Below are 27,503 nucleotides of genomic sequence, written 5' to 3' on the forward strand. Positions count from 1 at the left end.
TGCCAGCCCCCTTGGGAGCGCACGGTCACAGGTGTGAACTGCCATTTATAGTGGAGGGGGTATGGATGGGCAACAGGCATGCGGAAAAGGTCTGGAACGATGCTGAAGAGACACTCACTTATGTTGATTGCAGGTGCACGGTCTGCTTGAGGGGAGCCTGGAGACACTGGGCACCAACCATTCTTTCATGCCCTCATAGACAAGTGAGCGTGTCATTGATTCACAGAAAAATTGAAACAACTATTCATAAAAGCTCTTTTGTATTTTATTTTGTTGCTGATGTTGATGGCACAAATATACTACTAATTGTATACTTCGGGTTGCAGCACAGTGTGGGAAAATCCCCTGTACTGTCTGCTGTCACTGGGGAATTTGGCGCGAATGGCTCCAACGACACGGGCGGGTATTACTCGTCGAACACGGAATCCAAGCCTCCCATAAAGCCATCATGTAAATGAACGCTAGGCCACCAGCCTGTACCACCTGTGGAAGAGAAACACACATATTGTATTTAAATGAACCTGATAAGTGTACAAACCTTACTTGAAAATGCACCCTGTATCCTATGGCATAGTTGCCTGTACAAATGTTACTTCATGGATCAATCAACTTGGGCTTTGAAGTGTAGACACATTACAAAAGTGAACACCCAGGCATCCATAACATTTGGGGCACAGAGAAATATAGTTTTAGTTGAAAGTGAAGACACATAAGATGAAACACTCTGATTTCCCCCAAAGCGCGAGAAATGAATTCAGTTGGCAATCTACATTCAGTTGGCAGTGCTAGATCAAAGTTACGACAATATAGGAGACAAACATGAAATGTTAGTGGTCTAAATGACATCAAATCTACAGTACACTTACTTGTTACTTGGATTGCTAGGGCGAACTGTTGCATGAAGTTCGTGCATAAGCTCCATTATAATCCTCAACACGGACCTTGTGAGGCAGGCTGCCCTGAAGTCATGCAGCTCGGTAACGCATAGCGGTGGTGTATCTTCTTCCGATATGTAGGCCAAGCATCCATAGTTTTCTCGGCAGCAGCAGTTCTCCTCCTCGGTTGGCATGACCTTGCGCCGATTGCAGGTACACGAGGTGGAAACATCTTCCATGCGTCTAGGTTTTGGCTCAGGATGCAGTGATTCGTCTTGCCAACTGTCGTTCGATGCTCCATCATTTCCGCATCTTTCTCTATCAAGTCATTCTGCCTCGGAATACTCTGGCTCGTACTGGTAGGGCTGTATTGTTGCCATTATACAACAAAATTGAAATCAATAGTAAAAGTAGTATAAGTATCTGTTTGCAGGGGCTCTGTGCAACGAAGATAGCTGAACACAGCAGAAACGAGTCACTGGCTATACAAAAAAAACAGTGAAACGATTGAAAAAGCAACTCTGATGTTGTCTGATGAGAAACAGTCTGTTTATACTTATTGAGGAAAGAGGCCTCCTGCCATTTCCATGGAGACACGTCGTTAGCTGGCACACAGAGAACATTGACACAACACGAGCATTCGCGTTGTGAAATGGGCCATACGCATCGGCCGCAAAGGAACTTGAATTTAGGGCGATCGATCCAAAGATAAGATTAGCACAAGATGGCTGTTCCCCGTCTGTTGATTTCACATGTGTAAAAGTGTAGAAAACTAAGGTAAGTTGCATAGGAAATGTTTTTACGATTGATCAGTTTGCTTAAAACCACATGCCCGAACACTCGGGACAATAACATTTATGAGCGCACTATTCTTTTAGCTCATACATAGTCATCTGCAATGTTACCATGGATTCATCATTAGGAGGAGAATATATGTTAATCACCAGGGCCACCAACTGTTCAGTGATTTGGACTTTGATTGCCAGCATGTTGTTGTGCTCGGTCTCACTAAACACTTCTCTAGACATAAAAATAATTACCCACCAATGATAGAAACCCCCCAAAACGGGCGGCCTTGTTCACCCTTTTGAGCTTTTCTGGAATACGATGCATATCCATCAAAGCTCTGACTGTGAGCCATGTCTCTTGTAGCAAAATAAGGGTCGCTACCCCCAACCAGTAACTAGTACCTCCTTCTCTGTATAAGTGGCTAAGGCCTTGAGTATTCCAGGATCTTAGTATAAACACAGTCTCAGGGCTTCTTCATCTTTGGTGGTAAGAATGTAAGTAGCCATTCCCAGTGCTTCTTACATACCAAATCATTAATTTGCAGATCTATCTGTTGATCTGGTCTTTTATTAGTTGCAGCTCCCCGTCCCTTATCTCCCGTATTTTGGAACCTCAATTGTTTTATTTCTGAGACCTTACTTACTAGGGAATAACCGGGAGGATCTATATTCTAGCCCCACTTAAGCAGTGATTCAGCATTCTCTCTTACTAAGGTAACAACATCTGATGAAACAGTGTACCCTAGTTACTGAATATTCTGTACCTTACTAGGGCTCTACAAAATCAGTCAACAGTAGATAACACCCTCAATGCTGGTTAAACATCAAACAAAGCTAGAATGGGAGCATGATGTTTTGTAGCACACTACAATTTCTCCTTCTCAAACAGCCTTGTTAACTGTAAATAATTTTGCTCAATCTTTGTTTGTGCCACATTCTTATCTGAGGTATCACTAACGCTCTCATTCATAACCGAGGCACTTACAGCTTCATTAGCAGCTTTCACACAAACGTCTACCGTTGCTGGAGATGCACACTACAATATTGAAGTATCACCTAAAGTAACTTTAACTTTCCTATTATTCTCGAAGTGAACAGCCTCACCAGTACTGTATTTCCTGGTGTTTTTTTTGTTCCATTCTCTCTTGTTAGCAACCTATTAGTAAGATTTCCTCCCCTATTCAGGGGACAACTTGCTCTTTTTTCTAGCTTTTTTGGATTTATTTGACATCCATTCTCTTGAATGGAGATTACTACAGTTGCTTGATCTTTAGATGTTTTACTCAATTTTTGCTTTTTTAGTTTTTTCAAATTACGCTGCTCTCATCAAGATAAGTCATAAGCCGGCTCACCTGTACTCATGTCCCCATTTGGAATCGCAGGATGTTCCACTGTAGTGGGTTCAACACCTCTGCTCCTGAAGTCATTACCTCACTCCGGTCATCCATTTCCTCGTAGATTATCCTTTCTCTGGGCATCTGTTTAGAGTTTGTTTTTTCTGATTGTACATATACATTCGGTTCCTTCTCTGATGCACTCCTAGCCTTTGAAAATGTAATGATGAATATTTGCATTTCAAATCAAGACAGTAGGTCTTTGTATTTTACAGCAGAATTACATTTTATAATGGAACTTACTTCACTAATACACCTAAACACCTTCTGTAAAAATAATAGATGTTTGCTCTATTTGCAGTATAAATACCATTCTGGAATTTTTGCCCAAGCAGAGGAGAACTGGTCTCTTTTCTGCAACTCAAACACAAGAAGTGGAGAACCTGGTCAGAGCCGGTCTGCGCAACCCTGTGCGTATTACAGTGAAGGAGAAAGGTGTTGCAGCAAGCAACACCCAGAAAACACCAGCACGCCTACAGAACTTCTACATGGTAAGATCTGATTACACATTTTCTGTGGTAACCTAGTTAAAAAAAGGTGGCACATTCTGAAATCTACAGTGCATTTTTTTTTTTGTAAATGAAATAGAACTAACATCCTCGGTTTTTTTCTGGATGTTTTCCTGCCCGTTTGTGATGGTATAGGCCAAATTCTGTAGTGTCTCCCTGACATGACGAACCACCATGAAAAGATAAAGTTTGGGCAGGATTAACTAAGAGCATATAAACCATCAATGAGCATCCCTGATTTGTAGCCGCTAGCTTATATTGGACTAAAAAGAAATTGGAGTAAAACTTGAGATGCCTGAAGCATTTGAGAAATGCTTACGTGCAAATATGTTTCACAAAATAATTGCTCAATGCATCTCGAAGAGGCTCCAGACATCTTTAGAGTTGCTGAATTCTTAGGCTTTGGGAATCTGGTATAAGGTAGCGGGTGGAAATCTGAGAAGCCCACAGGCACGTGGTGATTTGATCCAGTGGCATCTTCTGTGAATCATGCATTCTGCTCAAGCTACCCTAGAAACGGTTATCGCATAGAATGAAAGTACTGCTTTGCCTTAACCTTGTATTCATGAAATTCATTTTTTGAGAAACTGCACTTCAAATAGTTTTCATAGAAGGGTTTCTTATGAAGTACAGGGTGTCCAGTTGTCTAGTACCTTGTAGGCTTTGTTCTCAGCAATTATTTGTATTTTCTTTTTTTGCATTTATAGCAGCGCACCAAGCCCTCAGGCATCAGGGCGCTAGTTACAGTAAGTGTGAAGTGGCATTCTTAGAAGTGCAAGATCACATATACAGGTTACAACAAGTCGTTCTTAGTAGCATAATCTGGCAAAGCCACGCATCAGTGCGGGGGCGGGAGGGCTACATCGGGTGTACAGATGCATGAGAGACAATATTAGGGTATGCCATGTTAAATTGCTATTAGCAGACAAGAAAAGTTACAATAGCAGCATAGGGTTGCCAGGTCAAATAGGAATTTCCAAACTTAGGTTACATGAACAGTGCAGGACTAATACCTATGTGCAAACCAGTCACAGGACAAAATCATTAATTATACGTAGATTGTACAACCTCGCCTCATAGTTCAAGGACAGCATATGAGAGAGACTAATTTGTGCATGAAGAGGTCCTGATACTATCATTGGTGGAGGAACTCAATAGTTTGATGGAGCGCAAGCGGGGGATACATCAGGGGGAGGCATGAAGACAAGATGGTTATAGTCTGGTTAATGGTATGACCGCAGCATGCATGCTTCCTCTGGAGAAGTAATTTAGCAAAAGCCACAGGGGCAAGCTGGTGGGGATTCATTGAGATCCAAAGAGCAAAAATAGACCGAGCACAAATGCTTTCAGGTGCGCTTACCTGGCTCGCTTATAACTCGTGGATGAGCAGATGTACGGATGGAAAGGTGGGATCCCGTAGGTAAGATAAAGTGGTGGCCGGTACAACGGCCACAACCGGACAGGCCAGACAGGAGAAGGCCTTGATATAGGGCCTTAGTGGGGTGCCGGCTCCCATAGGTCACAAGAAATGTAGTTACAAGCATCCGATAGCCAGGATGTGAGGGTGGGCAAGTCAGGCTGCAGGCATGGGAGGCCAAGAATACCACAACAGCGCCGGCCACTTTTGAGGAGATTTCAGTCCCTAGGCACAACAGTGATGTTTGCTGGGATGGCTTCTGGCTGGCAGGGCTTAACTTAAGGAGCGTGGCTTCGGTGCTCCTCCAGCTGTGAGCATTATTAGTGTAGTTGGGAGTGTATCCTTTGTTTAAAATACATCTTTGGCTGTTATACTTTGGAAAGGATTATCTTTAGTCATGCCTGCCACTGCAGTAGAAGCTCCCATTTGATATTATTTCAATGCAAGGAGAAGCACTTATCAGAAGCGAGAGTGAGTGACTTCACAGAAGAGATCACAAGGGATTCTATTAATCTGATGTAAAACAAATATACTTAACTCATGTAATCTACTCCTTTATATGAGAGAAGATGTGCTATGTTGTGTAGGTTGTTTGCTGAGGATCTAGGTAGGAAAACTGATTTCTGATGTCCGCTGCCACATTTAATCTGGTGCGTTATCCTGTGAAAATTATTTAATCTCCACAGTCCCTGGGTCTATTTCATATGCCAACATTAGGTATATTGTGAAACAGGCCCACTGTGTCCATTAAGAATGTCTCAAAAAATGTAATTTAAATGTATCTGGCACTTTGCGTAGGAAAGTGCCATTCAACACAAATTGTTTCATGTCTTTTTTTTTCTTTCCATTTTTACATGTTGCACTGTATGCTGTTTAGATTTGCAAAGCGGACGAAAAGTTTAATCATCTTGTGGGCTTCTTACGACAACATAAGCAGGAGAAACATCTTGTTTTCTTCAGGTCTGTCTCGTGATGTCACTTATTGAGTAAGGCTAAAACGAAAGTCTGTGCATTAATCACGATATACATATTAACCATTGTTGTTCTGACAATGTTTCTTCACGCTGATGCAAATCCACACGCACAGAACTAGTGCAGAACACTGCAGTAGGAAGCAGAGTGTAACATTGTGAAACCAGAGTGTGTGTGTTTATTTTGTAATTAATGAGCTGAAACTGACTCTCTACAATGTCCTAAAACATGTGCTGGTGTAAATCCCTGGTGTCCTTGAACACTTGTCCCAGTTCAAATCCCTTGCCCAGATTATTATTGGGTTACTCTATGTACAGGATTCCCATCTTCTTATAAATATTTACTACTTTGTCCTGCATATGATAGACCATTTAAAATCCTGTCTGTTTCAGGGTAGAAGGCACCTGCAAGTTTGAGCTGTCATTTGAAAATGCACTAACAAATGATACATTGATGGTGAATTTATAAGCAGTTGCAAAGAAAAGTTATTGTTTAATTGGAGGCATGATGGTAAATGTTATGGAAAAGTATAATTTGGCTCTTTGTCTGGTGATAAACCTCAAATATTTAAGTTCATGGATTATGTGCAATTGTTTCAATGCCGCTGGTGTCTGCATATTTAACCCATGAGATTGTCACCAAGTAATTGACAAGGTCCTGGCGGCTGTGTTAGGCAACATAATTCACTGGTGATGCACAGGTTTAGAAACTTCCCTGTTTATCAAAAGACAAGCCTGGGTAAGTAGGGGGCGGGAGATTAGTTTCAATTTAATAAGACCTAAACTGAAGTTATCATCACAAGGCCTTCTTTGAAACCGAGAGAACTTCCATGCAATATTCTGCCGTTTTTTGGTGAGCACCTCCATCCATTTGACAAAATTAGGAACCTGGCTGCCATCCTAGATGCCTCACATTTATGCCCCACCCCCAAATACATCATGTTTTTGAGAACTCCTTTTTGATGCTGGGAATGATCACCTTGCTATTGTAGTGGGAACTATGATTAAGCCTCATCTTGACTATCAAAACAGGCTTTGAGGAACCTTCAAAAGGCCTGCTGCTAAAACCTCCAAACGTTGAGTTTTGCTATCTGTGACATCACAAACATAAGGAGCGTTTAGACAAGTTCACAGAGAACAGATCTTTACCTTGCTGAACCTTTCAGGTATGACATCACAGTGGAAACAAAAACCTCTCAAGCATCACCATAACCACATTTATCAAATACGGGAATCTTGGATTTGCCATTCAGGATGTGGCCTGAAACAAACCCTCCATTACTGCACCAGCTTCCGTAAACTTATCAAAACATACCTTAATCCTTCTTAAATTCATTGAGCCTTTTTTGCAATACCCCACTTTGTTTGAGCATTATTAAGATCATTGTGTAGAGCCAGCTGGATTTGTAGACGTTCTCTACAAGGGCTCTCACTCACTTTAAGGTTCTGACAATTGCAAACAACCATCTGGAGAAAAGGAACCATCTACTGACAAAACGAACTGGGCAGTAACGTACTAACTTGAAAGCTAATAGCATTCCTAAGGTAGAGCATCAGGTCCTCAATATTTAAAAAGATAAATTCATATGGTATCACCCTGGTGGTTATATGTGCTAAACTCTGAAAAGAAAAAAACAATCAGAATTCCTCCAAAAAAACAATTCCATTGTTCCACAGGCCTCATCCCAGCCTGGCCTGGCCATCAACATTATCTTGTGTATTATACAACAGCTCATCAGGTGTTTTGACCCTCATGCTGAAACGCCTACTGTCAAGCGCAATTTACAAATTCTCCTAAACATAACCTAAGTTGAAAGGTACATTGTTTTCAAAGGATTGAAGTTGGATTTGAAGACCCCATATATAAGGGTTCCATTATAAGCTGAAAACTGGATTTTTGCAGCTCATATTGTCTCATATTTGCTTGCTGTGCTGTAATGTCATAGAATTTAAGTTTGGTACATAATTAAGTCCTTCAATGGGTTTGTCCAAGAAGTTCAAAAGTGGGCTTATGCCTGTTAAGAGCTTACTTTAAGTCAAATAAATTGAACATCTCCTTGATATGGTGATGGAGTCATACACCAGAATTCTGGGTTCGCGAAATAAACCTAGAAATGTATCGATGTGTATTAGTTGATGCTTAATTTGCACCCAGGGAAGGGTGCTCTTTCAGTCGGGTGGTTGAAAATGTGGGAAAGAACTGGTGGCGTCCCCATGTTTCTACCAGCCACCTGAGGCACTTCCATGGATGGTGCCATTTTATTAGGTGCCTCGGCATCCTGACCTCACACCAGCACCCTTACAACCCTCCTCACCACCCCCACATCATCCCTCAACCTGCCCACCCACCTGTTGGAGCTTCTGGCTATGCAGCTCTTTCCTGTCTTGGGGCGCCATAGAACTAGAGAAGGGACTCCATCCCTTTTCTATTTTCAATGGTGGCTATTAATTTGTTTTTTCCATGGGAGATTGGGCTTGATGTAGTATGTGCAGAGCTCATCTCCCTTGAAAAACAAAATAAAGCAATGTGCACCCCTGCAGTGCTGGGATGCGAACAGCTATCACCTCCTTGTCTGGCTATTTCTCCAGTACTCAATATGGCCATAACATTGCCTTTATAATATTGTTTTCTTTGTAGAGCTATGCTAACTATACAACTGTGCTCTGATTTCCATTTTAATTGTTAATCATGGTGAGCACACTGAGAAATGCCTGTGATTTATCAGCCATTAGATTGCAAGTGAGGAGATGGGTATTTTTTGCTGTTTTAAGGCCATGTCGATCCTTTAGATAAGGGATCTACAGGTAATTTGAACAGTGAACACTTCTTGAAGACTTTACCAATCCTACACACCACACATCGTAGAGTGACACCAGTGAAATTAATAATCTATTGGTACTTTCTGGTGAAACAAGTCCAGTCCCACCTTTTCCTCCCTTTAACTGCCAGGAACATACAAATGCTCCACTCCTTAAGGAAAGTGAGACTAATGACTTTCCTCAGGAAAGTCGACTGCATCTGTCCCATTCTCAAAAAGCTTCACTGATTGCCACTCTCTGGCTAAATTATTTTAAAAACCACTGCCACAGTTGGCCACTATGAACCCACAGACACTGAAAGATGTTTCAACACCTTTGGAAAAATAACATCTGGAGGAAGGTTCTACAGAGAAATGTGCCAGTGTAGGAGGTAATGAAATCAAGGGAAATCCTATTCTTTGGGATCTGATGTCTTGAGTCCCCTAAGTCCTGTTTCATGATTTCAATTCAAGGTTCCTGAGACGTTCACACCCTGGACACTGACCTACAAATCATTCAGTCGCAGGGTAGTTTTTTGTGCCCCTGTACAATTCTTTGTTTTCCATGTTGTCCTTGCCAACGCCTCAGTTGAGGTCCTTGTCTTTCTCTTGTTCTGTGCATTTCTCTTGTTTTTATGTCAATTCCAGTATGTGGAGATGGCCTTGAATCTGCTAGCTGTGCAAGACCAGTATCGTAAACCTCTTCCAATGGTGGTTCATCTCGGCTACGATGTACCCCTCTTTAATGGTTCTCTTGGCTTTACAGGTAGGTACAACCCACTTACTAGGGTTATTAGGGTAGGATGCCAGACCCTACCTGGGTTTTCAAGGATTTGCAAGATTCTTTACCCTATGCTGGTAAACTTGCAATTGCTGCTGCAATCTATACTAGGGTCCCCATCTGACTTTTCGTGTTATGCTTTTCTTAAAAGCAGGCCCCTGCCAGCCTCTGGGTCCAAACCTTTGACAGGCCTCCCAATCTCAACAGACCTTTCTTATGTTGAATGCTATTCTGATGCAGCTACCTCCTTCTTTCTATTCTGGTTCCCACTCTGGACTTTGCCAACAGAGATTGCTAATACATTTTCTCCTTCTCCAATCACTTTCTCACATCTGTCTCTGTAACGCACTCCAAACACCTAGATCATTTCTGCCTCCTTTTTTAACGGTAATGACAGAGTGATGAGAGCATGAGGGATCTGGTTCATGCGTGCACTTCCCTATCTAGTTTGTTTCTTGTTATTTTCTCTCTCCTATTGGTTCTACTCTCACCATGTGTGTGCCTTTCTATGAATTAGTCCCAGGTGCTGTCTGTTATTCAATGGACTCTTGTCCAGGTCCACAGAGTCTCAAGTTAACAAAACTGTGCCTAACACATTATGGTCAGGTAGGGGTGTCATGGTGGCCGCGGGAGCAGTCTTTCACAGGTAATTAGAACTTGCATCTGTCAGTGTTTGTACAACAAGCACGTGTGCCTATTCCCTGTGATTCTTTGTTACTGAAGAATTTGCTTTTGTCTCTGATTTGCGTTCCATGCCAGGCTTTGGGCACCCTATGTAAGCTGCTCTCTAGGACCCGCTGCACGCATCTCACAGCAGTTGGAGAATTGCTCACCAATCCCCTGTAATTTTCAAATCTCCTGTGAGGTGGAATTTCTTGGACTTTCTCCTTATTAACAGCATTGGGGCTTCCTAAACATTACTCTAGACCCGCTTCCCCTGGATTTTGGAGGCACATTTCTCTTTGGGACATTTGAGGGTTCTTCTCTGGACTAAAATCCTTTTGCCTCACCTACCACCTTCAGGGTTGCATCACAGCACAGGGAGCTCGACCTTGCCCCCAGAGTTCCCCATTCGCCTTCTTGAGGCATGATCCATGTGACCTTGCAACACGGCCTATAATATATTTAAGACTAGAGCAACTCAACCACTGTATCCGAAAAAATAATCCTTTCCGAGGCCAGTGCAATTTCAGAAGCTGTAACGCCACTAGACTGAACATTTCCGGAAAGGGAAGACCAGGAAATAGGCCTTCCCCTGCACGTCCCAAAATCTGATGTGATTGATTTGTGAATGATGTCTGGATTCAAGTTGGAATCTATACTTGAGAGGAAAGACCAGGATGAATCCTATCAAAGTTGAATGTGGCAAGTGCACAGTGATTGGGAGGCAATTAGAAGGTTCAATTAATGTTTTCCTTCTGTTGAAAACTGTGCTAGCCCCTCAGCTTCTATTTTTAAACCTTATACCTATTCTGAGGGCAAGACCCAAAGCACGGAAGACACTCAACTAAGGATCAATTGTGAGGAAGCTTTGCGTATCATTACATCCTTCCAAGAACTGTTCTGCCTGCAAGGTTCTTCCTGGTATATGCAGTCACCAGACTCATATCAACCAGAGAGAGATAAAGGTGCAGCATTCTCTTCCCTTGATCTGGTGAAAACAGCCCAGTTGCAGGTCTTGGACAGTGTCTCATCCTGAATCCTTACTTGACTCAGTTAGGAAATAATTTCTTTTTTGCTGGTTTCCTCCCATACACTTTTATGGACATCATTCCTTTTTGCTTTGTTTGGACCTCTGTCCAGACTTTTTGGAGGTAGGTAAAACGTCTGCTTTACATTCGCTTGTCTTTTTTGCTCATTCTTTTAGGGGAAAAGGTTAAGTCCCTAATACTTATCAGTATGGAGAGAGGCCATGTCCCTCCAATTGAATATCTTGTATAGTTACAATTGTACACATCACCCTAAAGGGAATTCTGGTTAGGATACTTTGTATCTCTATAGCTTTCATTAATGGCTTTTTGGATACTTCTACAATGCACCTAGGATGAGCGAGTAGCAATGGATATTTTGCTACTGTGTTTTATACATTTTACTTGTGTGCACTTTTGCTCAAAGGGCTACACAAGGTGGCTAGCATCCTAAAATGGCCGTGCCACAAGGTTTTTTGCTTGTCCTTTGGACTGTGTCCTGCCTTTTCAGGTCAGGAAATGCCATATATGGAATGCCTTTTCCCAGAGAAAGCTGCTGCTTTTGTGGGCTAAGAGGCGGTCTGTGTGTTAACCCTGATGTGAGGGCTGAGACTGACTGTCCCAGTACACATCCTGGAGCCTGAATGTCTGTTGCTGGGCAGATGTTGTGGCCAGTGACAATCCATAATTGTATAGCTACTTCTGGTTTGAATGGTGCAGATAGTTTCCATTGGTGGGCTTAGGCGAGCTTCTAGCCAGAATCTTTGATAAAAGGAGAGCTCTTGCAGCCATTCGAGAGATTACTGTTGAATCCAAGTACTCTACGGTGAAGCCCCCAGCAACTGACAAGCTATCAACTCCAGTGAAACCCTGCTCCTCTGCCAGGTCACAAGAAGATCCTTGTCAGTGCCTCAACACCTGGATCAGAGGGGGAACAACCAGTCCTGAACCCTGCTCTAGGAACCGTGCATTCTGAGCCTTCAGAAGTGTCCCTGGACCAACTTGTGGTCTGGCCAGCTCTTTGCTGGGGTAGCTCCTAGCATCCGTCTCCATTCTGAGTGCATCACTTGAACTTGGAGGGTCTTCAACTTGTACAACAAAAACAAGAAGACCTCTTCTCCTGCATTTTCAGCTTTCTTGCATCAAGAGAAGCTGTGCAAGACCTGCTTCTTTGTTTGTTCCTGGAAGATTGTCTGTCACTTCCCTAACTCAGTCACTCCCATTGCAATCCGTCTTCTTTACATCCTAGAGCTGTCCTGATGTTGCCTGCATCGTAGAAGTCTTCTTGTCGTTTTGGTGTTCAGTTGGAAGGTGTCTGCAACCGATTCCTAAGCCCCTAGACTGACACTAAATCCATGTCCGAAAGCGACCTCTGCACCGCCGACCACTGGACCGTCCTTGACCGGACCATGCACAGAAGACTGCCCCAAATGGACTCCGGATCCTCATCAGTGGTCACTGGAGATATCATACTCGGGGGGGGGGGGGGGGGGTAAGTCAACATAACTGTCCCTTTGCCTCCTCCTCCATTCATCATGGGGTTACATGGGTATAAAGTCTTGTCCCTAAACAATTCTTTCTAACTGCTCTTTCTTGGTCAGTGGAGGCCTGGTCTAGGATCCCTTCGTAGGCCTACCCTAGTGACTGGGATCGAGTATGTTTTCGTACCTCAACTTTACTTATTCATAACATTTGAACTGTTGGCCTTCGTCCACAAGGTCCCAAACCATCTCAGGGTTGGGCTCATTAAGTGTTGGAGGAGCTATTCTGTGGTTATTTTAACTGTCGCTACTGAATTTTATGCATGCGTACTTACCTGTGTTTCGTTATTGAAGTATATGCTTTCCTCTCCAAATGGTGAATGGATATGTCTGTTTTATAGATGATGTGTGACAATAGTTGACTAGAGGTTTTACTTGCTCAGTGATTTTTTTTTTAAAAGGCCTACTAAATCGTTGTATATTTTTGTACTTGCCTGTCTCACAGCCCTCATGAGATTTAGCTTTGCCACTCTGCTACCTTACCTTGATTGGGCTTGGCTAAAATCTCTGTCTCCCTGTTCAACATAACAGACTGGCCTTCCAAAATCCACCACCAGGGATGATTTTTAGAAATCCATCTGAAAAGACTCCGATGACTAAAAAGAGAAGAGCATATGTACAGAGAAACCAAGAGTCGGAGGAAGGTGGTGCTGCTGAGCAGAAACAGTGATGGCTACTTGAGCTGTGAGATCCAACAAGATCCTTTACAGCTACTATCTTATTGTTTCAGCACAACACGCGGTTTAAATTGCAAAATCCTTCATCTGGCTGCAGTGGGGACAATAGAGCCCGAGCTTCAAATGAATTGGCCTCCGGTTGACCGTGCAAGTGACAGCGGTTGATCCTGCATTGGCTTCACAGGACCTGCGGTGCGGTGGGACAGACCAGTAGTAAGATCCTGTTGCTTGCGATCGAGGGTCCGGCCTGGAAGTGTCTGAGCCCCTGCAGTGCGGCTGAGAAGCCTGGGGCGTAAACCAGTTGTTGGAGCTGTGACGGGGGTCTGCGACACGGTGAGCCCACCTGCGGACGTACAAGCAGCATCGGGACTGCGCTATGGCTTCCCCGCTGTCGACGGTGGGCTGCTGGTGTGTGCACCCAGAGGATCCCACAAGGCTACAATTGTGAATGATTGCCTAGCAGATTTCCCTGCTGAAACCCAGCGCAGGAAGCCAAGTGCAGCAAATACATGTGACCCAGCTTCGTAGGACGGATCTATGCCTTTTCATAGTGCAGACAATGGTGCTGAGCTTCCCTGAAGTGTTGCTTGCCCTATTGGTGAGTCTGGGCCCTGAGTTGGAGCCTGGGTGTGCCAGACCTTGTGGTGGTGTGTGGTTGGCACTGGGACCCCTTACTTCTCTGGGGGTCTGCTGCTTGTAATGTAGCTACTGCTGGTAACAGTGCAGCGACTAGTTGTTGCAGGAATCTGTCCCCTGGCAGAACATTCACAATCCTTTGTGCACTGTGAGGCTTGGTACCCTGATACTGCATTTGCCCCCCACCCCCAACCTTCCCCCGGGTGGCTTTGGATCCTCCCTGACATGATATGGGGCAATGGAAAAAACGTAAAGACCCAATGGACTCATTTACAAGTACCCCATAGGGATGCAGTGGTGGGTGACACTGCATCGGCTGAGCTGGATGGGGTCCCTGCCAGTTAGCCCGACATGGACCCATATATGACAGCAATGCAGGCTGGGTTTGCATTGGTGAATACTAAACCTGACGACATAGTATCCACCATTCACTCAACAAACTGGATAAAGAAAGTGTCTGGATTACTTTGGTGGAGACACGTGTTGGGGCCCTGGAGGACACAGTAGTGGAGCATGGCCGGGACCTGCAGTTCGAGCTGTTTGTGGTTTGTCTGAAGTGTGACTATCTTGAATCCCGATACCGCCAGACCAACATTAAAATTGTTGGGATCCCTGAGAATCCAGTCCACAGTCCCATGGAGCCTTTTGTTGAGAGCCTGCTATGATTCATCTTTGGGGAGGATCAACTCTCCTCACAGTTACTGGTGGAGAGGGCGCACTGCTCACTTGCCCCTCTTCCAAAACCTGGGGCTCCACTGCACGCTATTCTCGCCAGGCTCCTGAATGATTGGGACCGAGATCTTGTTCTTAATCTGACGAGGGAGAAGGGGACACTCAAATACAAATGTGCAAAGTACACTTTTATCCGACCTCTCGGCAGGTGAGCAGACGGCCAGAAGGACATATGACCATGTCAAGCGTCTCCTTCGTGACCGGCAAGTGCAATTCACCATGATGTTCTCAGCTAAATTGCTTATACATCATGGGGGCAGCCTCATTTCTTTGACACCCCGGAGGCAGCCATGGTATGCATTGAAAGCTCTCTATCCCTGTGCCGGTGGGGCGAGGTCCTGACACTGTCCATAAAGAAGCAGCCTTCATCAGGCAACTGATTTCTTTGCACATGTTGAGGTCTGATGTGGCTCTGTCACCCAGTGGGTGTACTCTTTTGTTGTGCATTAGTGGACGCTCTGCTGTTTGTCTTGAACTTTTCATAATTCAGTTGGAGTTTGCATTGTGCTCCCTGATGTTCTACCAGAAGTGTTTTTGGGGGTAGAGGGATACACTGTCAAGTTGTGGTGGGTGGTAGGATGGGGCTCAAAAGTTAAAATGTTGGATGGTCATTTGGAAAGCGACATTAAGTAGCCACTTCTGGGTGATTCAAGTTCGTACGATAATGGCAATTGCATATGGCGGGTGACGGAATAGGCGGGTTTGGGCACCCGCTGAAGTTATTAACATGGAAGGTGCGTGGTTTGATTAACCCTGTTAATGCCAGGAAGATACTTTCATCTTTCATATGTGGATTGACACAGGCCCAAGGTTTTAATGCTACAGGAAACGCACGCAGTGGGTAAAGTACATGAGACGTTTGTGTGCAATTGGGACCTTGTACGGTTCTACACGGCCTAATACTCCCAGTTGAGGGGTGTCCTTACTCTAATACATCAATACCTGGTGTTCAGGGTCTCCAGGAGCATTGTTTTCCCAGTGGGGTGTTATGTTATAGTATGGGGTGCTCTGGCAGGTAGCCTGTTATTTTGGGAGAAAAATAATTGGCCGAATGTGGATGACCCTGAGTTTTATTACCAAATATCGGGTGAGATAGGAGGGGAATGGGCGCATATGTTGTTTGGGGGGATTCTCAATAGAACAACCGCAACCCCACGTGCCATGTCCAGAGCTGCCCAGACTCTGCACCAGCTGCTATTCTATTTCCTGCTGGCAGATGCTTGCAACCACTGCATCCACAAGAGAAGGACTTTACCTTCTGATCACTCCCCAGTGGCTTTATCATTGGTGCTTGGGCAGTTCCCCAGTCCACGTTCCCTTTGGAGGATGCCCCAGACGGTGCTGAAAGGACCACACTGTAGTTGAAGGGTTGCACAAAGACATAGTTGAATTATTTTAAGCTACATAATGGATCAGTGGCATTACAACCCACACTCTGGGAGTCATTCAAGGTTTGGGTGAGGGGGATCTTTCTATCGGTCTCTAATGGGGCTCTCAGAGGTATCAGAAGGGAGTTAAACATAGTGGAGGGCTTCCTGAGGGACCTTGAGAACCAGCATGGTAGAACTCAGGACGGGGCTGTATCGGGTCGGATTCGAAGTCTGTTAGCACAATTTGATGAATTGGCGGAACGAGAGGTCTTCCATATGGCCATCCCTGTTAAGGCAAGGCGATATGGGGAAGGAAATAAGGCAGGTAAACTGCTAGCCAGGATGCCTAGGGCTGAGAGATCCTCACAACCTATTATCAGTATACTGGGGCCCAATGGCTCAGTTTTTGTGAGGGAAAGGGATATCAATGACACGTTTGCTAAATTCTATTCGACGACATATTCGAACTGTGACAGCGTATCAGGTGACAATCTTACCTGATACATGTCGGACATCGCTTTGCCTACATTACTGGTGGAGGGCGCACAGGGTTTGGAGCAGCCTATCGCAGTAGAGGAGGTCGTAGAGGCAGTGAAATTGCTGGCATCTGGTAAAGCTCCTGGTACAGATGGACTGGGGATTGAGCTCTACAAAGAATTCCAACAGGAACTCACCCCTGATTGCTACATGTTTGAGAGGAGTCCTTAGTCGCAATACACTATCCCGGTCTATTCGCAAGCTCATTATAACTGTGTTTATTGAAACCCCATAGACCTGCTCAGCATGTGTCGTCTTAGAGATCATTGCCCTTAACACAGATGCAAAGATATTTGCTAAGGTTTTAGCTGCCCGACTGCTCCTCTACATGCCTGTTAGTGCACCCAGATCAGTCTGGTTTTATTCCCCCAGATCCACTGCCTTTAATCTGAGGCGACTGTTCTGCGTACTGGCACAAATAAGCCCTTGGGCCAGAGCTGTGGCGGTGTCCTTGGACGCTGAGAAAGCTTTCGATTCAGTATCTTGGCGCTACTTGTTTCAGGTTCTTTGCCGATTTGGCTTGGGGCCCTACTATTTTCAGTGTGTGCAGTTGTTGTACTCTGAACCAATGGCTAGTGTTTGTACTAATCAAGCCATATCGGCCCCATTCCCTTTGTGGAAGGGTGCCCACTTTGCCCCTGTTATTTGGGCTCACGATTGAGCCGCTAGCTATGTTGGTTAGGGGATCCCATGGGCATAGAGGAATTAGGATTTTGGTTCCACCCCAAGTCATCTTGTTCTATGCAGACAATACCTCACTCTATGTCTGTGACCCTGAACAGAACCTGTGCCTATTGAAGGGGAACGTACATAGATTCACACAATTCTCTGGGTATAAAATTGATAATACGAAGTCTGAACTTTTCCACCTTACACCTGCCACTGGGAAACTGGTCGACCTGAAAGGGTTTCATTGGTCCCCACTCCAATTTAGGTATCTGGGGATTATGGTTTCTCGGAATCATCGGTCATTATATGCGGATAATCATGAGGCATGTCTTCATCAATTAACCGCAAAACTGTATCTGTGGGCAGGATTTCCGATCTCGATGTATGGGCGAGTTACGCTACTTAAGATGATGGTCCTACTGAAGCTGCTCTAATTATTTGGTAACCTCCCCATTTGGACGGGGAGGGCCTTCCTCACCAAGCTTCAGTCGTTGCTGATGGCATTTGTTTGGGGTACAGGGGCAGCCAGGATGAGCTGAGGAAAGCTAACTGAGCCCTATGAGCGCTGTGGTCTTGCAGCACCAGACTTTGAGCTTTACCATCTTGCCGCTCAAGCCCACTTCACTGGACATTGGTATGCTGAGGATACCTTTTTACTTATTGCTTTCATTTATTCTATTTATTTTTTTTTACTGTTGATCCCATGTTATGCACTGCCCCCTACCCCTTCACCCCCCGCACTTTTCCCCTTCCCCTGCACTTGCACAATCTCAATGTCACCCGGCCTTGTAAGGTCTTCCCTCTGTTCCCCCCCCTCCCTTGTCTCGTCGCGCCTTGAAACACTTGTGTATAGGCGCGTTATAAATGCCATATCATATCACACTGTGGTATATCTTCCACTAGAGCACTATGGGGCATCACTCACACACCTTAAATCAGTAATCTTTAGTGACTGGTACATAGACTGGAGATTCAGCCACCTTACCACAAGACAGTCCCTTTATGGAATTTCTCAGGCATCTCCTCCATGTTTGTTAAAGAGCTCAGAAGGTCCTGGGATATGTCGGGTCAGTTGATGATGGGTGACCTGTTCCTGGAGGGACGATTTGTATCATTTGAAGACTTCTCTCGCAGGTTGGGAAATGGCCCCCTCCAAGTGCTACAATATCGTCGGATGAACGCTGCATTTCACGGACAGTGACCCTCCTTTCCTAGTGAGACGGAATCCCATAGGTGTATCGATTTGATTGTGCTGGGGGAGGGGATGCAGCGTGGGGTGTCCAAGCTCTATAATCTCCTGCAAACGCAACTCACGCTGAGGAACAGCATGAAGACTGTTTGGGAGAGAGATTTGGGTATGACGTTGAATGATGGGCAATGGAACAGGTGTCAGTTGACCAAGACGGTCTCCCTGAATGCTGGTTTTAGGTTCATCCAGTTCAAGGTGTTAAACCATTTGCATTACACTCCCGCCAGAGTGGCCAAGTTCTCTCGAGATGCAAGCAGTACCTGTATTAAATGTGGGGTGGTGATGGCTGATTCTTTTGACATGTACGGGGCTTGCCCCAGATATTGGCCTTCTGGGGCAAGGTTGTGGGAATGCTTGATGACATGCTTGAAATTCCACTGACCCTCTCACCGATCAAGCATCTATTGGGGGACTTAGGATAGTTATCCATGGTTGCACTTCAAATTTTTAACATTGCATGTGTTGCAGTGGCGAAACAATGTATACTTAAATATTGGAAATCAAAATGTTTCCGCAGCAGCGAGGAGTGGCTGCACGAGCTGCTGTATGTCAACAATATGGAGGAGGGCTATGTTTTAACCGTAACTCCTTTAAACCAAGCCAAGGAAATTTGGAACCCACTCAGGTTCTGACATGAGAAGATCATGGGGATGCAGCGTAAAGGACTGATGTCTATGTATCGAGTTGTTAATACCCCATTTGATGCCACTGTCATTCCCATGTGCCATGCTGTGTGAATTTGATTGTTGCTTGTTTTACATATTGCCACACAATCGATGCTCTGTAAAGTCCTTTAAGAAGCTATTGGTTAAAAATTCTGTAAACTGCTTGTTTCAGGACTGTCCTATAAATAAAGGTTTAAAAAAAGAAACCATGAGTCAGAATCCAACTGGTATGCCGGTTGACCCAGGGTTGAGCCAGCAAAGCTACCGGGACAGGTTCTGTCCTCCCATGTGCAACACAAAACGTGATTGACATCTGATGCTATTGCTATCATTCCTTCGCTCTCCTGAGTGTATCAGCATCTTAAGTCGGGGAATAGATGCTGGTTCACACCATACACATTTCCTGCACCATCCTGGCTTACCTTGAACAAGATAGAAAGGCTATTTTCATAATACCTCTGTGTTGAACTTATTTTATTCAAGGTACTACTGAGGATGCCAAGGAGGCTTAAGGATTGCCCATTGTCTTTGATTTAGTAAGACAACGCCCTACCCAATACGTTCCCAAATGGCATTAACAAGCTGTCTTCTTCCACAAATACAATACTTTTCTCTTACTGTGTAATAATTTCTAGCTTTGTGGGGCTGTTTGGAACACACTGGAATGTTTTTTTTTAATATTGTGAACAAAAGCCCAATAATACCAAAAGGTTCTTCAGTCATATTTCTTCTGCGGTTTAGAAAATTACTACTGAAACTACAGACTTGTACTGTGGATTAAATAGCTGTAATGTTTTTCTTTTGTGGCTCACAGTACCTGTGCCTGTGTGGAGTACTATGGGAAGGTCATCAGTGCCTTGGTTAAGAGTGTGAAATTAATGACCATTCATGGAAAAATGAAACACAAACGGAACAAGATTTTTACTGATTTTCGGAAATTGGAAAGGTAACTGTGCTTTATTGATTGGGCATCGATATGTGGTGCATGCACCTTTCCTTACCATATTAGTAAATGGAAGCTACTAAAAGCTCTATGAGTATTACATTGCTGTTTACTGATTTAGTAGTTTTTTGTTTGTGTACTTTGTGCTCTGAAACCAATGACTTTGAAGACTTCATGCTAGGATGTCCACAATGCTTGTGGTGTCTGTGAAGTTACTTCATCTGAAGTACCCAAGAGAGTGAGTGAGTATGTGCACTGAATACCGCATAGTCTAAGGCAGTGTCTAACGAGCATTGTTAAAGATCACCTAGAGTTATTAAGAAACAAACAATGTTTGGAAATATATTTAGTTCATATTTGTATTATAACCACTTCTTTTTGGTTGCCAGTTTTGAGGGTGGCTCCTGAGTTTATTTTCTAGTGGTGAGGTAGTTGTGGTTCTGTCTTTTGGTCGCTTTACTTTTCTTGGAGGCTTTGTTTTCTTAGTTCTTTTCATTGTTGAATTTGCACTGCTCTAAAAAGGATCCATCTCTAAACCAAAGAAAGGGCAAGGGGAGGATTAGAAAATTAAATTTAAATACATATCTTAACTAATGGCCTCTCATCTGCACCTTATCCTTGTGAACCACGGCTATGGAAGGATTGCCAATCAGGACAGAATGGCAGCCTACCAATCAACTGTCATTGTAGGTTATTCAAGTAACACTGTTTTTCCCATTTACAATACAGTAGTTTCTGTAATGTGATCTTGGCTCAATTTGTACATTGTTCTGTTTGGACTAACTTAAATGCCCTTAGAGAAGCAGCAGATTCTAAACTTGCTTGTCCACTGTTGACACGCTCATCATGAAATGTTGCTTTCCTATGTCAATATTGTGCCATTGCCACAGTAGAAAAAAATTGGCCACTGCCTTACAATGAATGGGTAGACGGAACTCTTCTTCCGTATGTTGGTCTCTGAGATCCTGGTGAGGCAGCAGCTTTTGTGAATTCCCATAACATTCACAGTGCTGATGTCATATCGCCTTGCTATTTCAAGTTACTGGCAGGTATGACTGATGGTCCTCTCTGTTCCACTCTTGTGAAAACAGGAAAGATTAGCAGGCGTAAGATTGGAGAGTGCAGAAAGGAGTTGAACCATTATGGTCATAGGGTCCACCTGTACTCTGTGGGGGGGTAGGGCAGGAGGTAGCAAACACTGGGTAAAAGGAATGTGGGTGCGGGTGGACAGACACCTAGAAAATGCCTTTTGTTTGTATGGGTGGGAGGTCACTGATGAGGAATGGAAAACCCTGGTGTGTAAGGTCTGTGTGGACTGAAGTCAAATGATTATTAAGCTCCACATGCCCTTCATCCCCACATCTGCCATCATTGCTTCAATGCCAAAGCACTTAATGCAGGAGTTTGGGTACATAATGCGAATTCTGCTTCACCCTCATCCTTTGTTATCTGATATGATTTTGTTAAATGTATCAGTAAATATCAAATTTGCACTGATTGATGGATTGTTTCTCTTGTTTAATCATTTTCAGTGGTATTTTGATTTGCACCGACGTAATGGCCCGCGGCATAGACATTGCTGAAGTAAACTGGGTTTTGCAGTATGACCCGCCTAGCAGTGCGAGGTATGTTCTTTTCCTGTACTCCTATAGAGGTTTTTTCAGCACCTATCTTAGTGGAAATTAGTTGCTTTAGCAGAATAACAAAAAAAGTTCTGATCAGTGTCCTCATTGATGAGGGTGTAAGATAAGTCAATGCTTTCCAGTAAAGTTTAGGTTTGTGTATCTAAATCTGATATATATTTCATTTTGTTGGCAAAGATGAGGAGTGCACAATTTTGAAAATGTACATGACCAAAGTTTTTTTTTATGGCAAGCCCAGTTCTGTAACTTGCTGGTTGCATTCAACTGTGCAGCTGGTGCTCAACCCTTGAGCTAACCCTTTACTCCTTGACGTTCTCTATCTTATCACCCTGTTGCTTTATACAAGCTACTACGAAAGTGAGGGGGCTAGCCACTACAATATTCCGCCTAGTTTGCCCAGTTCTCCTGCTACGCCATCCACTCTGCTTAGTCTCTTACTTTCTAACATCTTACATAATGAAAACACCAAGCTAACTAGATGTTAACACAAAGTAGTGATCAATAGTTCCATCTAGTCAGTACAACTAGAGATCTACTACACTACCATAAACTGTAATTTGCTTCCAGAGCACGCTTTGCTCCATGATTATGATATCATTATATATTAGTACCTGTGGGAGAGAACTGGCCAAACTGTTTTCAGAACCTTTTTATCACATCTATTTGAATACATTCACAGAGTTAACCTTTTACATTTTACAGGCACTCATTCAGGGATCGCAAAGTCCTTTCGGCCACTCGCATAGTCTAATAGATTTAATGAAGGGCTAGTACCATTTGAAGGGGATGTTTGAAACCTTTATTTAACATTTAATTTGTTTGCAATTAATATCAAATAAAAGCTTCACTCTGCATGGTTGGCCGCTGGGTGGCAGAAGTGTGCCAAACAAAGTGGTTTTGTGGTGACATGCACCTTTTACACAAAGGGCTGTATTGTTGCTCATTTCATGTTTGGAGAACAAATAATGTCTGGCTACATAATATTAATACAATATTGCTAATCAAAAGGTTTTGTTTGCTAATCAAGAAAATGTTAATTAGCAAATTCTGCTAATCAATTTTTGAAAACTAATTTATGCTTTGGTGTGTCTGAGGTGATGAGAACATCCAAAGTATTTCCGGGAGAGTGTTGGACCACAGGGCAGAATGGAAAGAGAGAGTGTGTCGAGGAGGTTGTGGATCACCTGGGTGGAGGGTCCTTGGGGATTGAGAGTGAGGTACCTACAGGCGAGACATGGTATCCCCCTTTTCCTTTTGAATGTCAACCTAATCCTCCCCCAGCCTTTATAGGCTATTTTATAACATCTCCCCTCACTTTCCCACACTTTACCTATGACAGTAGTGGGGTGAAGAAGAGGCAACTAGGAGTAATGAACACCAGCTCCTTTCAGCACTCTAGTATTGTGACAAGGATGATGCCTGCAAAGTACTGTGAAGGTTAGGCATGTCCCTTTTAAATATGGTCAGGCAAGTTCAAGTGGGAACTTCCACCTTCCACCTGTTGTGGTTGCAGGTGTACAAAAGGAGACGAAAGGAGCAACAAGTCAGAAACAGGGAGGCCTATGTGAGGGCTGAAGCGAAGGCCGTTACTTTCAGCAGCAGGTGTGAACAATCTGAAGCAGAGGAGGCGTGGTAGCCATGAGGGATGTGGCAGACTGAGTAAGCTGCCGGGAGCAGAGCACACAAGCAATGAGGTTTCTTGGACGTGTGAATCCTATCCCCTGAATGGCCCAGAAGCTCGTACTCCATGTGGCAGAGGTTATGCAGCAGAAGCGCTGAAGTGTGAAAATCGGCAGTCTGAAACCCCAGCAGGAAGCCAGAAGCATCAGCAGTTCGCTTTGAGGTTCGCTGTGCAACCCAACCACTTCAAAGAGGCCAGTGAGTTTCTCAGAAGCCCGAAACCCCAGACTGCTATGCACACGAACGCTGAAAGGTAATGCTGCAGTATGGTTAAAGCAATTACCTTTATTTGAACAGACACGCAAGCTGAAACTAAGTAACAGACCATTGCGTATGCATTTAATTCACATGGCAATTAAAGGGCAAGTTGCGTGTGAGGATCTTCAGAACTAGGAGACGCAAGTATTTGTATCCCTCATTCATGAAAGTACCATTTAGCGAATTGAAGGGAGCAAGAGAAACACTCATTATAAAAGAAGCTTATAGGGAAACTAAATCCCACGCATTGAATACCATTTTGAGTGAAACTTTGTGGGCAAAGCTGTTCACTGATGAGAATTAAATGGGGAAAGTGCCCATTTGAAAATAACCAGCAGAAAAGGGCACAAGTGTGAAAAAGTGCGACATAGAGGTGGGGGATTGATAAGACCACTGCAAAGTGAACTATATGAATTGAGATAGTGTGGCAAAGATGGGCATAACGTGTGCAACCCCTTTATGGCAAAGCCAAAGAGGCTGACCAGGAGAAGCCAAGGGAGTGTGAAGCTGCATAGGAGGTCAGTGAGGTCAGTGCAAGCTCGGCTGAAGATGTGCAATGGCCCATTTCAAACATGATGGTTGAACTTCCCCTCCCGCACCTCCCTTCGCTTAGAGCGGAAAGTACCAAATCACATATTGAATCACAAGTAGTCACAATTCATCCTTCTAAAGAAAGGGGAAAAAAATCAATTCATTGGACAGAAAACATTCCCTTCAGTACCATATATTCAGCAGAATTAAGATTAAAGTACCCAATTCTACATTTTTCTTATCCAATTCAGAACTGAGAAAAGTAAGAAAGAGATTCAGAGCTAGGACCAAAGAAATGCTAGTGCCCCACATGCAACGACACCAGAACAGGTTCCTGGACACTTGTAAGATTTCAGCGAACTTGTCCCTGAAGGACTTGGCACGTTCCTTATAAAAAAAACAAGCAGATGACAACCAAATGCTTCAGGGTTTCTCGAATTGATTACTCCACAGAACCTGCATTTGCTCTTAGATGCATGCAAAACAACCTAAATATTCGGCTCGCTCCAATGCCTAATCTTCTCATAAACAGGCAATTGATTTAACCTAATTCATGCGTATATTGGAACAGGAAAATTGCTGAAGATACAACGGTTAACATTCCCTTGCATGGACAAACTGGGAGTATTCCTCATAGCTGGCATAAGAGGAAATGCAATCCACTGTCTCAGCCCAATCTGACCTAAACAAAATCGTTTTAGTCTGCCCCGGTCTTAGAACCAGATCTTCTTGGGAAGCATTAATGCAAGCCAGTACTGAACACGTCCGGTCTCTAAACTCTCTTATGGGTGGAACAGTACCAGCGAGCATAGCTACATTTAAGTTCTCATAAACGGAATTCTTGGGAGGGTCAATCATTCTTCTGAATAAGGAAAGCTGACGCCAGACATACCTGGCCTTCAAGGACACAAGATACAACTCGTGTCTAATGATCGCATTAGGAATAGCCATCGAAAGGCCAAGAAAGTCCTTCCAGAGCCTTCCTTGGAGAATGTTCAGGATGATACCCATATTGTGGGAGCATAGGTCAAGACCGTACAGGATGATGGATTCAAATTTGACTATATAGTAACGGCTCAAGGGCAACAAGGAAAATGTACAAACTTCCTGCTTTATAAACTACATTTGAGCAGTACGTTTTTTAGCTTTATCGGCCAAGATGTACAAACTACATTACCCACAATCACTGGTTGTCTTTATCCTGCCAGCCCTGGCGCGTATGCAGAGGCCGGTTATCACCGGTTTGTGTCTGGCTTGCTTCCTGCAGCTTGCCATTTTGATCCTCACACTTGGTCCAGGTAAGGCTCTGGGCTGTGTTCAAAAACTGCTATTTCAAGCGAGGCTGATCCCCGAAATCCACTCTGTTCCAGTTATGTGCCCCAGAGCTATTTTCAGTCCTGGTAACATCTGGGGCTTGTCTGTCCCTCTTAATGATGCCTCCATTTCCACTAAGGCCGCTGTTACTGAGTCCCTCTTTGGCCCCCCTCTTGCGTTCTCGCTGCTTAACACTCACTCTTTGGTACAACACGGTGCAGAGGTGGAAGATCTTCTCACGTAATATAACGATGACTTCCTCGCAGGAACTGAATCTTGGCTCAGTGGCTGTTGGGTAAGATTTTCATAGTAATGGTAAATCTTCCTGACCTGTGCCAACCCCAGAACATTTTGCTTCATTGGTGGATTATTTTTCCTTATACCTCTGTGAGTGGGATCATTTTTCCCACATTCCCAGAATCTTTTGCTCTTTTTATGGGTGTAATTTTTTAGGATTTACACAGGTCCTTTTAAAGTTATCCTCTTTAACAACTTTTTGGCAATAAGTGCCTATTGTTGCTGGGTTGCCCTAGGGTCTCCCCTTTTAACTTTCCCCTTTTAACTTTTTCTGCTCAACCTTGAGAGAACTAAAGTTCCCAAGGGTAGAAAGGATCTATGGATCGCTTTTATATTTCATTTGGTGAAACCAGCACACCCCACCATATGTGGAGTGCTGGGGGGATACAATGTATCCCCTTTCACACTAAAACTGTAACAATTCTGTTACAGGGACAAGCTTACCTTCAATGGCTGGTGGCACTGATACCTTTTATTAATTTGGTGCACCTTCACTGCAGGCTGTGTTCACAGCTGCAGTAAAGGCACCTAATGGTGCTCATTTTACCAAAATGGCCCTGTCTTCTTTTTTTGCCATTTTAGTGTTTTGTGTCCTTTCTTGTTCCTTCCCCTGGCGTCCAGGATGGGATATCCTTTGTGTGATTTTTATCTTCGGTGGGAGTCCGCCCAGGCTCCAGTCTGTCTGTGAAGGCAGGAAGCGATGGAGGAGTCCAAAACACCACAGTCTTTGTCTTCCTCCTTGCGTGAATGGGGACAAATCCCAGTGGGGGGATGGCTGTCCTGATTGGACAACCAGACTGCCCCTTGTTGCAATATGCAGGGAGAGAATTCAGGGTGGTGCTGTAGTTCCTATTTAAATACTGTGACCCTGGAAGCTGATGACAAGTCGACCATTGGAATCAAAACCGAAGAGGAGGATGAAGGAAAAGCGGCGATTTCCAGCGAGCCTGCTGTAGCCCTTCCTTGTAATCAACCTGGAGACTTAGAAAACAACGACCCAGAGTCAGGTGAGACCCACTAGACTCAAGAAGACCTGCATTTTGAGCCATCCCATGCCATGCTGCGACCTTGCGGGGCTGCAATATCCCTAATGCCCTGGGACCTCGAGCCTTTGTGTGGTGCGTGGTCTTCTGAATTCCAAATCTTGCTGAAACTTTGTGGGCATCCTGCTGGACCTTCAGAGACGTGAACCGAGACCAAAAAAGTCCCCTCTTCGGAGTGCTGGACTTTGCAAATGAAAATAATCCCTCTCCCCGCATGTTACATAAAGGGGCGGTCTGGCTTTCCAGTCAGTACAGCCAGCACCCTACTGGGAGTTGTTCCCTTTCAGGCAAGGTGAAAGAGAAAGGGCTGCAGAGTTTTGGACTCCTTTCTCGCTTCCTACCTTTCCAGACACCTTGGAGCCTGGACAGGGAATCCACAGGATTCTCGCCGAAGACAAAACAGCCACTGGGGTCATTCCGCCTAGAATGGCAGGGGAAGACCTCAAACAGCAAGCACAGAAGAAATGGTGAAAAAAGAACGTGCTCACCATTTTAGA

General features: G+C 44.2%; 1 protein-coding gene across 1 annotated transcript in view; it reads left to right on the forward strand.

Moving 5' to 3' along the window:
* DDX55 (DEAD-box helicase 55) overlaps nucleotides 1-27,503 on the forward strand; it is a 345,960-nt gene that overhangs the window by 161,164 nt on the left and 157,293 nt on the right. Inside the window, exons 7-10 of the mRNA XM_069619685.1 lie at nucleotides 3,359-3,548; nucleotides 5,861-5,943; nucleotides 20,112-20,243; nucleotides 21,773-21,865. Of these exons, the coding sequence (XP_069475786.1) occupies nucleotides 3,359-3,548; nucleotides 5,861-5,943; nucleotides 20,112-20,243; nucleotides 21,773-21,865 (498 nt within the window). The remainder of the gene's footprint in view (nucleotides 1-3,358; nucleotides 3,549-5,860; nucleotides 5,944-20,111; nucleotides 20,244-21,772; nucleotides 21,866-27,503) is intronic.

Source organism: Ambystoma mexicanum, chromosome 10, assembly GCF_040938575.1.
Source record: "Ambystoma mexicanum isolate Mex_15411 chromosome 10, UKY_AmexF1_1, whole genome shotgun sequence".
Taxonomy (NCBI): Eukaryota; Metazoa; Chordata; class Amphibia; order Caudata; family Ambystomatidae; genus Ambystoma; species Ambystoma mexicanum.